Source organism: Ramularia collo-cygni (genome assembly GCF_900074925.1).
Source record: "Ramularia collo-cygni strain URUG2 genome assembly, contig: RCC_scaffold01, whole genome shotgun sequence".
Lineage (NCBI taxonomy): Eukaryota > Fungi > Ascomycota > Dothideomycetes > Mycosphaerellales > Mycosphaerellaceae > Ramularia > Ramularia collo-cygni.
Window position 1 is genome coordinate 595161 of NW_019716255.1, and position 11752 is coordinate 606912.

General features: G+C 51.6%; 6 protein-coding genes; 3 read left to right on the forward strand and 3 right to left on the reverse strand.

Annotated features, from left to right (window-relative positions):
* Positions 1–813: 813 nt before the first annotated feature.
* Positions 814–1672, reverse strand: RCC_00249 (uncharacterized protein; the record flags this gene model as incomplete). XM_023765403.1 has 2 exons in its annotated part: positions 814–1446; positions 1508–1672. 2 exons carry the CDS (start codon positions 1670–1672, stop codon positions 814–816), a joined length of 798 nt encoding a protein of 265 aa, XP_023621171.1.
* Positions 1673–2054: 382 nt separating this feature from the next.
* RCC_00250 (uncharacterized protein) lies at positions 2055–3592 on the forward strand (the record flags this gene model as incomplete). XM_023765404.1 has 4 exons in its annotated part: positions 2055–2113; positions 2172–2196; positions 2344–2685; positions 2846–3592. 4 exons carry the CDS (start codon positions 2055–2057, stop codon positions 3590–3592), a joined length of 1173 nt encoding a protein of 390 aa, XP_023621172.1.
* Positions 3593–4310: 718 nt separating this feature from the next.
* RCC_00251 (uncharacterized protein) lies at positions 4311–4723 on the forward strand (the record flags this gene model as incomplete). XM_023765405.1 has 2 exons in its annotated part: positions 4311–4337; positions 4400–4723. The coding sequence occupies 2 exons, from the start codon at positions 4311–4313 to the stop codon at positions 4721–4723; spliced, it is 351 nt and encodes a 116-aa protein (XP_023621173.1).
* Positions 4724–4945: 222 nt separating this feature from the next.
* On the reverse strand, positions 4946–5790 carry RCC_00252 (60S ribosomal protein L44; the record flags this gene model as incomplete). XM_023765406.1 has 4 exons in its annotated part: positions 4946–4985; positions 5042–5226; positions 5280–5372; positions 5788–5790. The coding sequence occupies 4 exons, from the start codon at positions 5788–5790 to the stop codon at positions 4946–4948; spliced, it is 321 nt and encodes a 106-aa protein (XP_023621174.1).
* A 1001-nt stretch (positions 5791–6791) lies between these two features.
* Positions 6792–7256, reverse strand: RCC_00253 (related to thioesterase superfamily member 2; the record flags this gene model as incomplete). Its single annotated transcript, XM_023765407.1, has 1 exon — positions 6792–7256. The coding sequence occupies one exon, from the start codon at positions 7254–7256 to the stop codon at positions 6792–6794; it is 465 nt and encodes a 154-aa protein (XP_023621175.1).
* A 555-nt stretch (positions 7257–7811) lies between these two features.
* On the forward strand, positions 7812–11073 carry RCC_00254 (related to phosphatidic acid-preferring phospholipase A1, contains DDHD domain; the record flags this gene model as incomplete). XM_023765408.1 has 4 exons in its annotated part: positions 7812–9512; positions 9562–10080; positions 10127–10769; positions 10892–11073. The coding sequence occupies 4 exons, from the start codon at positions 7812–7814 to the stop codon at positions 11071–11073; spliced, it is 3045 nt and encodes a 1014-aa protein (XP_023621176.1).
* Between the last annotated feature and the right edge of the window lie 679 nt (positions 11074–11752).

The following is an 11752-nucleotide window of genomic DNA, read 5'->3' on the forward strand; positions in this document are numbered from 1 at the left end:
TACGTGATCCGTGCATTACGCGGACATGACTTCTACCTAGCTTTGTAGGCAGACACCAAAAATAAAAGTATAATCGATGGTTGCCGGCCTGCCGACATTTCGTAACGATATATGAACAAGAAACGTAATATTCAAGGTAGCACTGTTTCAAGGCACAATCGACTCTCGACATGACATGCCAGGTTTGTTAACAAGTCTGCCCGTTCAAGAGCGTTGTAATCGATGAGTCGCATAGAGCAATCTTCACCAATGATTTTCCAATTGCCAGACAAACAAGTTTGAGACGATCTATCCCATGCACCATGAGAAGATCAAAAGAAGACGAACAGCGAAAGCAATTGGAGCCTGCAGGTTTCGATCCTGCCTCACGTAGTTGCTGGTACTGGGACGAAAGGAGGTGTCCCACCCCGACGCTGTAGAGAGAGATAACAGCATCGAAGCCCCTACGAATGTGACCACTACACCAAAGCCCCGTCAAATTTCAGGATGACACTCCAGAGATCTTTTACACTCATGACAGTGTTCTGGTGGACGCGGCCGAATGACTTCCGTGGTAGATCCCCAGATGGAACCAGGTTACCATCTTATATCCCTAGAACCTCGTTCGTCGCTGACAAGGCTGCCTTCTCGCGCATAGAAGACTTGGTATATCTGCAGCGTTACGGAACGCTGCTATGCGTAGATGCCGTGTTGCTCAGTTCAAACATGAGATGATCATGTGCATTCCATTTCAGCAAGCCTTTGCGCTGGGCCGTTTGGGCGTATGAAAGCAGCCGTTGTGGCTGGCAAGTCTTCCAGGTCGGAAAAAAGGTGTCATATTGCCAGTCTTCCATTGCCAATCCATCCGTTCCAGATAGTCCCGGCCTCTTTTGCGATGTCCTCTGCGGTTCTACCCTGCTCGTCTCGCAGGCTTCGAATGTCAACTTTACCAGTCTGATCCTCGCGCATGACCCCAAGAGTCGCCGCCTCCTGGTATACGAGAGCAGGAAATTCCAACTCGGGATATTCACTCGCCAATAGTAGCAGCAGCCATGCGACTTCGCGATGCCCATTGGCGGCGGCCGCATGCAGGCCAGACTGCATATCTCCGAATGTGTCTTGATAGCGCAAGATCTCGTCAGCTGACTTGCTCGGTCCTGATTCCTCCATGTCCTCCTCGTCCTCTTCGCCGCAGCTCAGCAGCAAATCGGCAATGGCTTGATGGTCGCCTTCACGGCAGAACTCCAAAAAGGCTCGACATTTCCGCTCCTCTGGGTATGCGCGAAGATATGTTTCTTCCTGTAGGATTGGGAAGATGTCAAGCGATTTCTGCAAACCACCCTCGTTGTTGAGATCGACGAGGATCTGAGGAATGGCGCTGGAGGCAGATCCTGAAGCTGGCATCGAGGAAATGTCGGTCGAGCATTTGGGACAAGTGGAGAGCTCGTAGGAATCGAGGAGGCATTCCTATTCGAAAGAATGTCAGTCTGGAGGGGTCCTTGTCGACGACTGCCACAGGAAACCTTACCCAATGGAAGTGATCTCCGCAAGGCAAGTGAACATCGTCCGGCACGGTATGTGAAGCTTGTTGTGCAGATGAGCTGCCGCCACTCATCTCAACATCCTCATCATCGCTGTCGAAGTTGTCGACCTCGACCTCGAGCGGCTTGTTGCATTTGGCGCACACGGACATCTTGGTTGGAGGAACCAAATGAGATAAAGTAGACCATCAAAGTGCATCATGGGCAAACGCTAAGAACTATTTTTACTAGCGCTGCATAACTAAATTCAAGCGCTAAACTTTGTGGCTAAGGTAGATCCTGCCTCCAATTCCATGTCAATCAACATCAACATCCACTTCTATACTGGGCTCGTGATGCTTTCTGGAGCTGTTTTTTCCCCTCTCGTGTTACACACTACATTTTTCATTTCAAGTATCTCAATTGCAAAATCATGGGATTCGTTCCTTGATTGACAGTTCTTGTCTCACTCCCACAATTCTGTCTCGCTGAAAGGGCGAGAAAGAGCCACTTCACCACAGCCATAGTGTGCATTCGACAGAGCGTCCTCGAAGTATGCCAAATAGGACGGATAGAGAGAGGAGAAGCCATGCCAAGTCCCGCTTTGGCTGCGAGTACGTGAACAATCGGCCAGCCCAAGTCGTCTCCAGCGCTGAACACATATCGTTATAGTCAATGCAAAGCGCGTCGTGTCAAGGTAAGCTGGCCACYCTTTGGAGCAGAGAGTCACCCTTTGTATGCTCGTCTGACGGGCGATACTAAGATCCGTGCTGAAACATATGGTCACCTAGCATTAAGGTTGTCCTATAACAAGTTCGCCAACACTGACACGATACTCACCTAGTGCGACGAGATCCGACCTTTGTGCTCCAATTGCACTCGGAGAAAGGAGCCATGCTCGTACGAAAACCCAACTCTTCGCCCTTCTCTGGGTGCAAGCGGACCTGGCCAGACCGGATACGCCCAACAACGCCAGGCACACACCAAAGAGCTCGAACTCATGCATCAGTACAGCATCTCGACTTACGAGAGCATTTCAATACAAGCTCCATCTGTACACAATGCACTCGCCGTGATGCCACGTCTCGGGCTGGAGCACCCGTTTCTTCTCGACGCCCTTTTTGCATTCACATCTCTGCACATCGCATATCTCAAGCCTGGCGAGGCTCAAGAACGTATCGTGGAAGTGAGTACGGCGAGAGGCAGCAGACTGTCTTGAGACTTTCTCTCGAAGACAACGCGAATGGACATACTCCACGCGGCCATCGATTGACAATATCTCCGAGAGTGCTGAGCCAGCTCATGTTGTCTGAGACATTGCTGACGCGTTTGATCTTTACTCGCAGGCTTCGAGGTATCAGTCGCAGGCACTGGCATACTGTCGCCAGCAACTTCCGATCTTGRGTGCCGCGGAGTGTCAAGCTATGTTCCATTGCTCGGCAGCCCTTGGGATGCTGGCTTTGGCGGTGCGAGCTGTGGATTCGACTACGCGGACCAGTTTGAGACCAACGGAAACTGCACATCAACTAGCTCACTTGTGGAGAGGCACGATTTATGTGTTGAGAGCCGCGGCGGATTTGGTCGACGCTGATACCTATGCCACCCTCTTTCCACCATATGGGTGTAAGCATAACAACCTGGAGATGTTGTCTCCACGGGCTGAGGAATTCTTTGAACTTTTGCGCCGCAGAGCAAACGAGTGTGGACATCGCAAGCCTAAGACCCCCCCTCAAGACGCAAACCTGATGTGTGCAGCTCCAGACATAAACACTGCCGGCGAACACGAACCTGGTACTGAGTACATTGCCGCCATTGACTTGCTCCAGGAAGTATTCGTTGTGCATCGAGATGAACCGAACAGGATTCTGGCATGGCTCCTCTTTGTAGGATCGCCCTTCATGGATGCTTTGAGCAACCAGGAACCATTGGCGAGCGCTATTGTCTTGTTGTGGAGTGTCACCTTCCGCGAGCTCGAGAGCAATTGGTGGGCTACGGGCTATCGTAAGCAGCTTGTGGACGAGCTTGTACCACTGGTCTCGGAGATAGATCCCAATTTTGCGGAGCTCGCAGCGTGGGTGCAACGTCAAACATGAGGTCACTCGTCGACGAATATTGGTGATCCCAGATATTGTCTATCAAAGGTAGCCCGGCTTAGGTTATAATCGCAGCAGGAACACCTAGCCTACTCGCGAGACGCAACAGCAGATCAGGGCTGACATTCTAAGGTGACTGCCTGCTGAGWTGGCCGCACGCGATGTGTCGATTTGCCAACTCATGTAGCCAGAATGGGAGGATATGTTGATGGGCGAAACATGAGATGGCCTTTGATATGAATGGCTGGTTGGGTTGGGCGCGTGTCGTTGGCACAATTCAATCCTCGATCTCCAATTGATTCGGCTCCTGAACATGAGCCAGGCTGCTTCCTCCGGCTAGTAGGTGTGTTGAGGTGTGTCATCATGCCGACGAGGAGGAGCGAATCGATTGCGAGGTTGGAAGCAGCTGTGTACAGCACAGGAAACGTAAAGGCAGTACGGATTGATCTTCCTGTCGTGGATCTTCAGAGCTGTTGTTGCAAGAACAACACCGCAATCTTGACGAGTCACAATGTCCTGGGCATTGTCAACGAGCGGTCTTATGATATCACGGAATCTAGAACAACAATAGGCTTATATCCGAGCGAGGGGCGATGTCATCAGCACTCAAAAGCTCGCACCATTCTCTTGCATAAGGTAGCTTGGATATATCTCACTTTAGAACGAACAATTTCAGAACTCGTATAATACCCCAAATCAGAGCCAGGTCAGCACCATAATGCCGCAACTGACAGTGTTCATCACCGCAAGTTTCACAAAAGCAAAGCCGAAAGAGCAGTGACTAGACTAATTCTTTCCCTCTTACAGTTCAAGGTCGATCCCAACAAGATCGAAGAGTGGAAAGAAGCGCATCGACCAGTCTGGAGTGCCTGCGCGCAGGAGAAAGAATGCCTTCTCTTCGACATCTGTCAAGATCCCAAGGAACCTGGAACATTTCGCTTTGTGGAAGTCTGGGCGAAGGATCGAACTTGGTTTGAGAATGAACAGATGACGAAGCCATATTACGCTACCATGTTCCCAAAATCGGAGAAGACGTGGACGGCTCCGCCGCAGATGGAGTTTTTTGAGAGGGATGGAGAGGCGAGCATCTACCGACAGGAGTATTTAGACGTCGGAACGAAGATGGGGTGAAGATTATGGGCTTCAATGGATCGGAACAGAGCAGATTGTGGCAGCGTATCAATCGAGAATTCACATTGAGATGGACAAGGATGAAGAGCGGTCATGCCACTTGAACAGAATCCGGAACGTCGTGAATTGCAACTGGATGAGAGGTTTTCTCGCTCCCGTGTTGATGCTAACAGCCTAGCCACTCTTCCCAAATCCCATGCGCCATCAACAAGACATGATCGTCTAGAAGACAAGCGCAGCGCCCTTGGTCTTCTTGTCACCACTGGAGATGATGTCAGTATGCACTCTCCGACGACTGAAATATTCGCATCCACGTACCCCAACTCGAAGTGCTTGCAACGCTTGAGCGCGAGCTGTGCCTTGGTCTTGCACTGGGTGCATTCTAACCGGAGGACGACCTTCTTGGTGGTCTTGGCCTTCTTGTGGAAGACAGGCTTAGTCTGACCACCGTAACCGGACTGCTTACGGTCGTAACGACGCTTTCCCTGGGCGAAGAGGGAGGCCTGGGTACTACATCAGCATGTGCTGCTGAGAAAGGTGATGACAATTGCCATACCTTGCCAGCCTTGTACTGGGTGACCTTGTGCTGGGTGTGCTTCTTGCAGTCCTTGCCCTTGCAGTAGGTGCGGCGAGTCTTTGGTACGTTCACCTGGTGGCATAAGTTAGCTCGAGGTCCGTAGATTTACAGGCCCGAGTCGCCAGAGTCCATCGCGAAAGCTCGAGATCTTCAAAAGATCCGAGTCGCCAAAGTCCATTGCTGTCACCAGCGTGGAGATGGAGATGTATGTGTGTGTCCGCCTGCGGCATCCTCAATTTGCGAACTCATATCCGAATTTTCCATGCTCTTGGATAGCGCCACCACAACGAAGTGAGCGACAAGCTGTTCGAGTGCCGTGCTGACTAGATGGCATTGTGACCGCATGGCGGATCTTCATGTGTCACTCATCCATCTCTTGTCGCAAATCGATTCAAGCGCGAGGGGTATTTCATCTCCATCGCCGGACTGGTGCACATTGGAGGCTGGCTCGCGAAGGACTCGTAGAACACTGAGGAGTGTCTCTTACCATCTTGGCTGATGCTCCGGTGGATGTGGTGGGTGGATTGGGACTGATGATCGTCGTTGTCGCGGGAAGAGAAAGGAATTGAAGGTGTCGTGGGACGGTGCTTGGCAATTTTTGAACTAGCGCGACTTCCCTCTGTGCCGAGTGCTCGCATCATCCCAAATACATGTATCTTTCCTGCATGTGACCACTTCACTTCAGCTCTTGGGTTCTTACGACACAGCACACAGTACGGCATGTCTTTACAGCGGGTATCATTCCTAAGGATCATATGCCCGCACCTTCGTCACAATTCGCGAGGATCAAATACTTGTCAATGCACGAGTGCCATGATGCTGAGAAGACAACCACCTCTGACGCACAAAAACACTGCAATGTCCTTCGAACATGCACTCGATAATTCTGTGGTCTGGGATTGTTTCAATCACTCGTCATATTGGCATGGTATGCGCTGCACAATACGTAGGCATAGCAGATTCGTCTCCGCTTGTTATTTTCGCTGTCGATATCCGATTTGGTCTGTCCGACCTTCATCGCTACACTTCCGAAGTAAGTTCCTAGTATTCAAGCACCAGCAAGAATGGCAGCTCCACCGCGCACAGCAGATATCGCGACCACCAAAGCGCGATGAACATCCTGCGCACTCCCCTTCTGTGGAAGAGCCAGGCATCGGAATCACTGACCACCACTCGGCTACACTAATCAGGCAATAGCAATGTAGTGGGCCTAATTGAGCAGAGTTGTGGAAAGAAGACATCTTGGAATCAGCAAATGAAGAACGGTTGGTATCCAATGGGAGGATGCGTGGTGCAATAGGGAACATTTTCTGAGGTTATATGATTGTAGTCTTTTCTAATTCTCAAATGATCACCGCGCGTGAACGCTCACAAATGAGTTCTAAAGCTTGCAGACGTTGATCTTGCCATATCCGAGTGAGTCCAGTCATTCAAAGAGAATGTACCATGCCAGACGCAAAGAAGATAGGCTGTTTGTGCTTGGGAGAAGAATCAAGTCTTTGGAGGTGCTGAGCCCTTCACATACTTGGTGTGTGTGCCTGCTGAGACTATGGTCCCGCGGGCTCCGTTCTCTACCTTGTAGATGGTGATTTTGGTGAAACCAATAGAGCCGCCGACTCTTTCTGCAATCCCTTCAATCTCAATCTCTTCGCCAACCTTCGCACCCGACTGATAGGTCACATGAATGTCCAAAGACGGACCCGAGGAAGGCCTCAGGTCGTACGTGGAGATGGCCATGCCGCCAGCCCAGTCAACAATCGCAGCCGAGACGGCTCCGTGAAGACTCTTCGACGCATTCATATGCGAATCGGTCAGCTGCAGTCGAGCCACCACGCGGCCTTTGTCGGCCGCAATGATCGAGATGTCAGAGAGGAGAAATGCATAGATGGGGCTGGCGGGGATCTTGGTCTTCACGAGCTCCTCAATGTGAAGATGCTCTGGTGTTTTGCTCGCCATATTGATGTGATGCTGCCGGACGTTTTAGCGTCGAAGTCATTGCAGTGTGATGATAAGGATGATGATGGAGAAAATCAGACGTACGTTGCGTGTGGGGAGTTTCGATGGAAAGAAAAAATGATCTTCAGGCACAGACGACGGCTGCTGCCTCAACTTTCCTTGCAGGGATGATGGATCATCGTCTGCGGATCGACGTCAGATGCCAAACGCATGTGAGAGAGTATCGTGACCTTGGTTCTATTTCATCGCATCCCTTGCTATGTCTATAGCCTCTATGTTTAGTTGAACCCATTTCTTGCTCGTTTCGGTGGTCTGTTATATATGATTACAGGACCTAACCTCTCTTCCCTGTCACTTAGGCTCGAAACGACGGCCGGCAGATAAAGCTGTCGATCTGTTTATAAGCTGGCACGACCACCGCGTCTGTCCTCTTGGACACGACTCGTTAAGAATCACATCCCGCGAATCGACCTCGAGGCAAAGCTCCCCAAGGGACCAGCAGCATTATTGAAGGGTTTGGAGTCTCGATGGAAAGGTCCAGACATCGACACGAGGATGGCGGCYCAGGACAGCGGCAAATCATACTTGAGCAAGCTCTCTCCCGCGAGCTGGAGTAGAAGTCCCACCCTACCGCCAGTCAAGAGCAAGAATGGAGAGCTGGAACCGGAGCCAGCATTGCTTCACCAGAACAAGGGCGCTGATCATGTGGTGAGCCACCGGAACAGGCTCAGCTCTAGGACGTATCCTCGAGACTGTCCACCGCTTAGACCGCAGTGGTTTCATGCCGTCGACATACCCAAACGAAGGCCAAATCCAGCTGGCACAATCAAGGAGGAAAAGTCCGCAGGAATACCGAAAAAGTACTCTGCATTCTCGACAAACGATTCGAAAGCGATCGAGGCTTCATTTCAGAAGTTGTTGGAGCAGGAGGACACTGAAGTTAGATCCCAGCACGAGCTACAAGGCGGCGATATCTCCCAGTCAAGGTCACACAAAAATCCCAACATCAGTCTCCGAGGCGAGCAGAACCCTGGCAGTATAACAGTACCAGTCAACGWAGACTATCTATTCGATGTCGACGTGGAGAAGCGTGAACTAGCGCCAGCCTATTGGTTAGGACCTGTGTACGATGTCCGACGAGGTACCTGGTTCTACCAAGAAGGCAACATCCAAAAGCCTTGCGACGAGAATCTCGCCGCCCAGTTGGAGGAAGGATACCTCAAAGTCAAAGCCTGGCGGCTGCCTACTGCGACGACCACCCAACCTCAAACAAAACCCACCACCACCACCACAACCACCACCAAGCCGCCGTCAGCGTCACAACTACGCACACGGCCAGCCTCTTGGGCTTCAGGGCAAGATGTGGACATTCCAACTTCTCCACAACTCCCATCTAAGCCTTCTCAGCCAGACCTCCGGCAGGCAGCCGAGGAGGCCAGTCACACTGTGCAGCCGGGAGGGCTTGATCCCGGATCAGATAATCATCCCAAGAACACGTATCGATTGTTCGGTGCGCATATGAACTCTGTCGTCACTTATCAGGACGGAACCACAGCGTGGCTTCTAACAGACGACTTCTTGTCTCGGATGAACTATTCGATGTATCAACGTTTCGCCGGTGGAGGCCACTTTGCTGGGTTGCGCATCACGCGAGGATATGTCAATACATCGAAGAAAGTGGAATCGAAAGACGATAAAACGGTGGAGGGTAAGAACTTAGCAAAGAAGGGCGAGGGTAAAGAGGAAGATGTTGAGGAGGTTCAGGCGGAGAGACCCAGTATGTCCGAACAGAAGAGACAGACACTTCAACGACAGATGTCGGCACTGCTAGAAGACCCAAAGTCGACGCAAGACCGTGCGGAGCAGGACGAGGAAGCCCGAAAGCGCGACGAGCGTGAGATGGAGGATGACTACCGGGAGACTGAGGGCGATCAACAAAACCGTCCGATCGAACATCTCATCCTAGTTACCCACGGCATAGGTCAGCGTCTGGGCTTGCGACTAGAGAGCGTCAATTTTGTTCACGATGTCAATACTTTGCGCAAGACTTTGAAATCGGTCTATGCGGATTCGCCCGATCTCAGAGCGTTGAATGCTGAGCTGGGTGACAGTGATACCGTCAACAGTCGAGWGCAAGTGCTGCCCATCTGTTGGCGACATCTTTTGGATTTCCCAAAGCAAAGTCTGCGGCATAATCGCAAGGAGCACGACATTGCCGACACGGATGCTGATGACGAGGACTATCCCAGCCTTGAAGTATGTTCAAGGTATTTCTCATGCGGTGTATTTACTAACGGATCTGTAGGACATATCTGTGGACGGGGTGCCCGCTGTACGGAACCTCATCACTGATCTTGCCTTGGACATACTGCTGTACGACTCACCGGCTTACAAAGATCACATCTCGGGCATCGTGTTGAATGAGCTCAATCGGATATACCACTTGTTCATGCAACGCAATCCCACCTTCAGCGGCAAGGTCAGTCTCATCGGCCATAGTCTAGGCTCGGCTATCATGTTCGACATCCTTTGTAAACAAGATCATCATCCCAAGGCCAAACGCAGAGGCGACCAGAGTCTGAGGCTCGATTTCCCCGTCGAGGACTTTTATGCACTCGGATCTCCAATCGGATTGTTCCAGATGTTAGGCGGACGAACGATTGCTGCGCGGGAATCGAGTCAACATTCTCGAGACGCCAGTGACCTCGAAAGTATGGAGGATCCAATGTTCGGTCCGCCAAGCAAAAAGCCCATTGCCCCTACTCCTGGCCATGTGCACGGAGAGAATCCCGTTTCGAGGCCAAAGTGCGCGCAAATTTTCAATGTAAGTAGCTTGCGATTGCATGCACTTGGCATGACTGACCTGCCAGATCTTCCACCCGACRGATCCAATCTCTTATCGCCTTGAGCCTTTAATATCGCCAGCGATGGCTTCTCTCAAACCGCAACCACTCCCATACACCAAACGGGGCATATTTGGAGCACCTGTCGGCCAAGGCTTCACGGGCATAGGGGCCCGCGTGGGTAAGAGTGTTAGCAGCATGTGGTCTAGCGTCGCCTCCAGCCTACTCACTCGAGGCCTTGGGTACGGAGAAGATACGGCAAGGACGACTGGAAATGCGACGAAAAGCAGTGGACCTCTCTCGATGCCATCAGGAACAAACAGTTCCGGCACCTCGGGAGGGGCTGGCACAAACATATCTGCAGGTGTAATTCCGGTCGCGCCTCCGGTGCCTGCAGATGGTACAGAGATTGCCAAGATGGGTCGTGTTGACCGCGTTGCTACGGAGGCTCAAACAGCCAGCGAAAAGAAGCAGCATCCTCCTACCTTGATCGAAAACGAGCTCGAGACTCTCTCGGGCGACTTTGAAAGACAGCGGAAACTAGCACATAGTGATGCCGRGGTACGGGATCTCGGTGCAGGAGCAGTCAAGGGAAGTTCAGAATGGGCTGAGGCAGAGGAGCGTGGAAGACGGCTGCGGAAAGAGGAGGGCAAAGTGCGGCGACTCAATCGTAAGTGTCACGTGGATCAAACATCCTTGATGGTAGCGTATTACGTGCTGTGGAGGGGCGACGTATACAATTTGATCAAGATGCCTGTCAATGCTGGACCAAAAGCTAACGTTGTGCTGCAGAAACTGGCCGTGTTGATTTTTCAATACAGGAGGGCGCCTTTGACATCAACTTGATTGCTGCCATCGCCAGTCATCTCTCTTACTGGAGTGATGAGGACGTGAGCCACTTCATGGTTTCGCAATTGCTCAGCCGGCATCGAATTGTTCGCCCACGCGCAGGGAGTGCTCCACGAGGGAAGTGAAGTTGGCACTTCCTTGCTTGTAACGCATCGACCAAGATCAGTCTCGTGGTTGCAAGCTGCCGATTTCAGACGAATGAAACCGGATCCCTGGGCGATAAATCATCTTTGCCATATTCACTACGAACACGCGCATTATAATGGAGGCCCGAGCCACTAAGATCCGGCTAGGTCTACGTATGACAACGTGGWGACCCGGCGATTGGTGCAAGACCGCGAGGAACTCGTTGGAGCACACGCATGCTCGTTACGAGGGACGAATCAGACGTCCTTTGTCTGCATCTGGAGATGATTGGGGACAGTCGCTATGCAAAGGCGATGTACCGCTCGACGAAAAGGCGTGCCATTTCGCCATTCTCGCCATCCATGCAGGGGTCCAAAAAGGCAACCCATGACGCCAGTGGTTGGTTCGTTCTCAGCCTTCGAATCCCGAACCCAAATCTCACATGCATCCTTGCCTTTTGCGGGCGCCAATCGGTGCTATTATGCCAGTGGTGGAATGTCGTTGATTGTTGACGGTGCTATCGTGCCTATATGGCCTGCGATGATACTGTAGATCAAGGAAGTGCGATATAGACTTTTCTCATCTGAAACTTGGGCGCATTCAATACACGATACACATATGGTTACACCAGTCCGATGGAACATCTCTGGAAGATCGTCGCTCTACAGCCGCATGCAC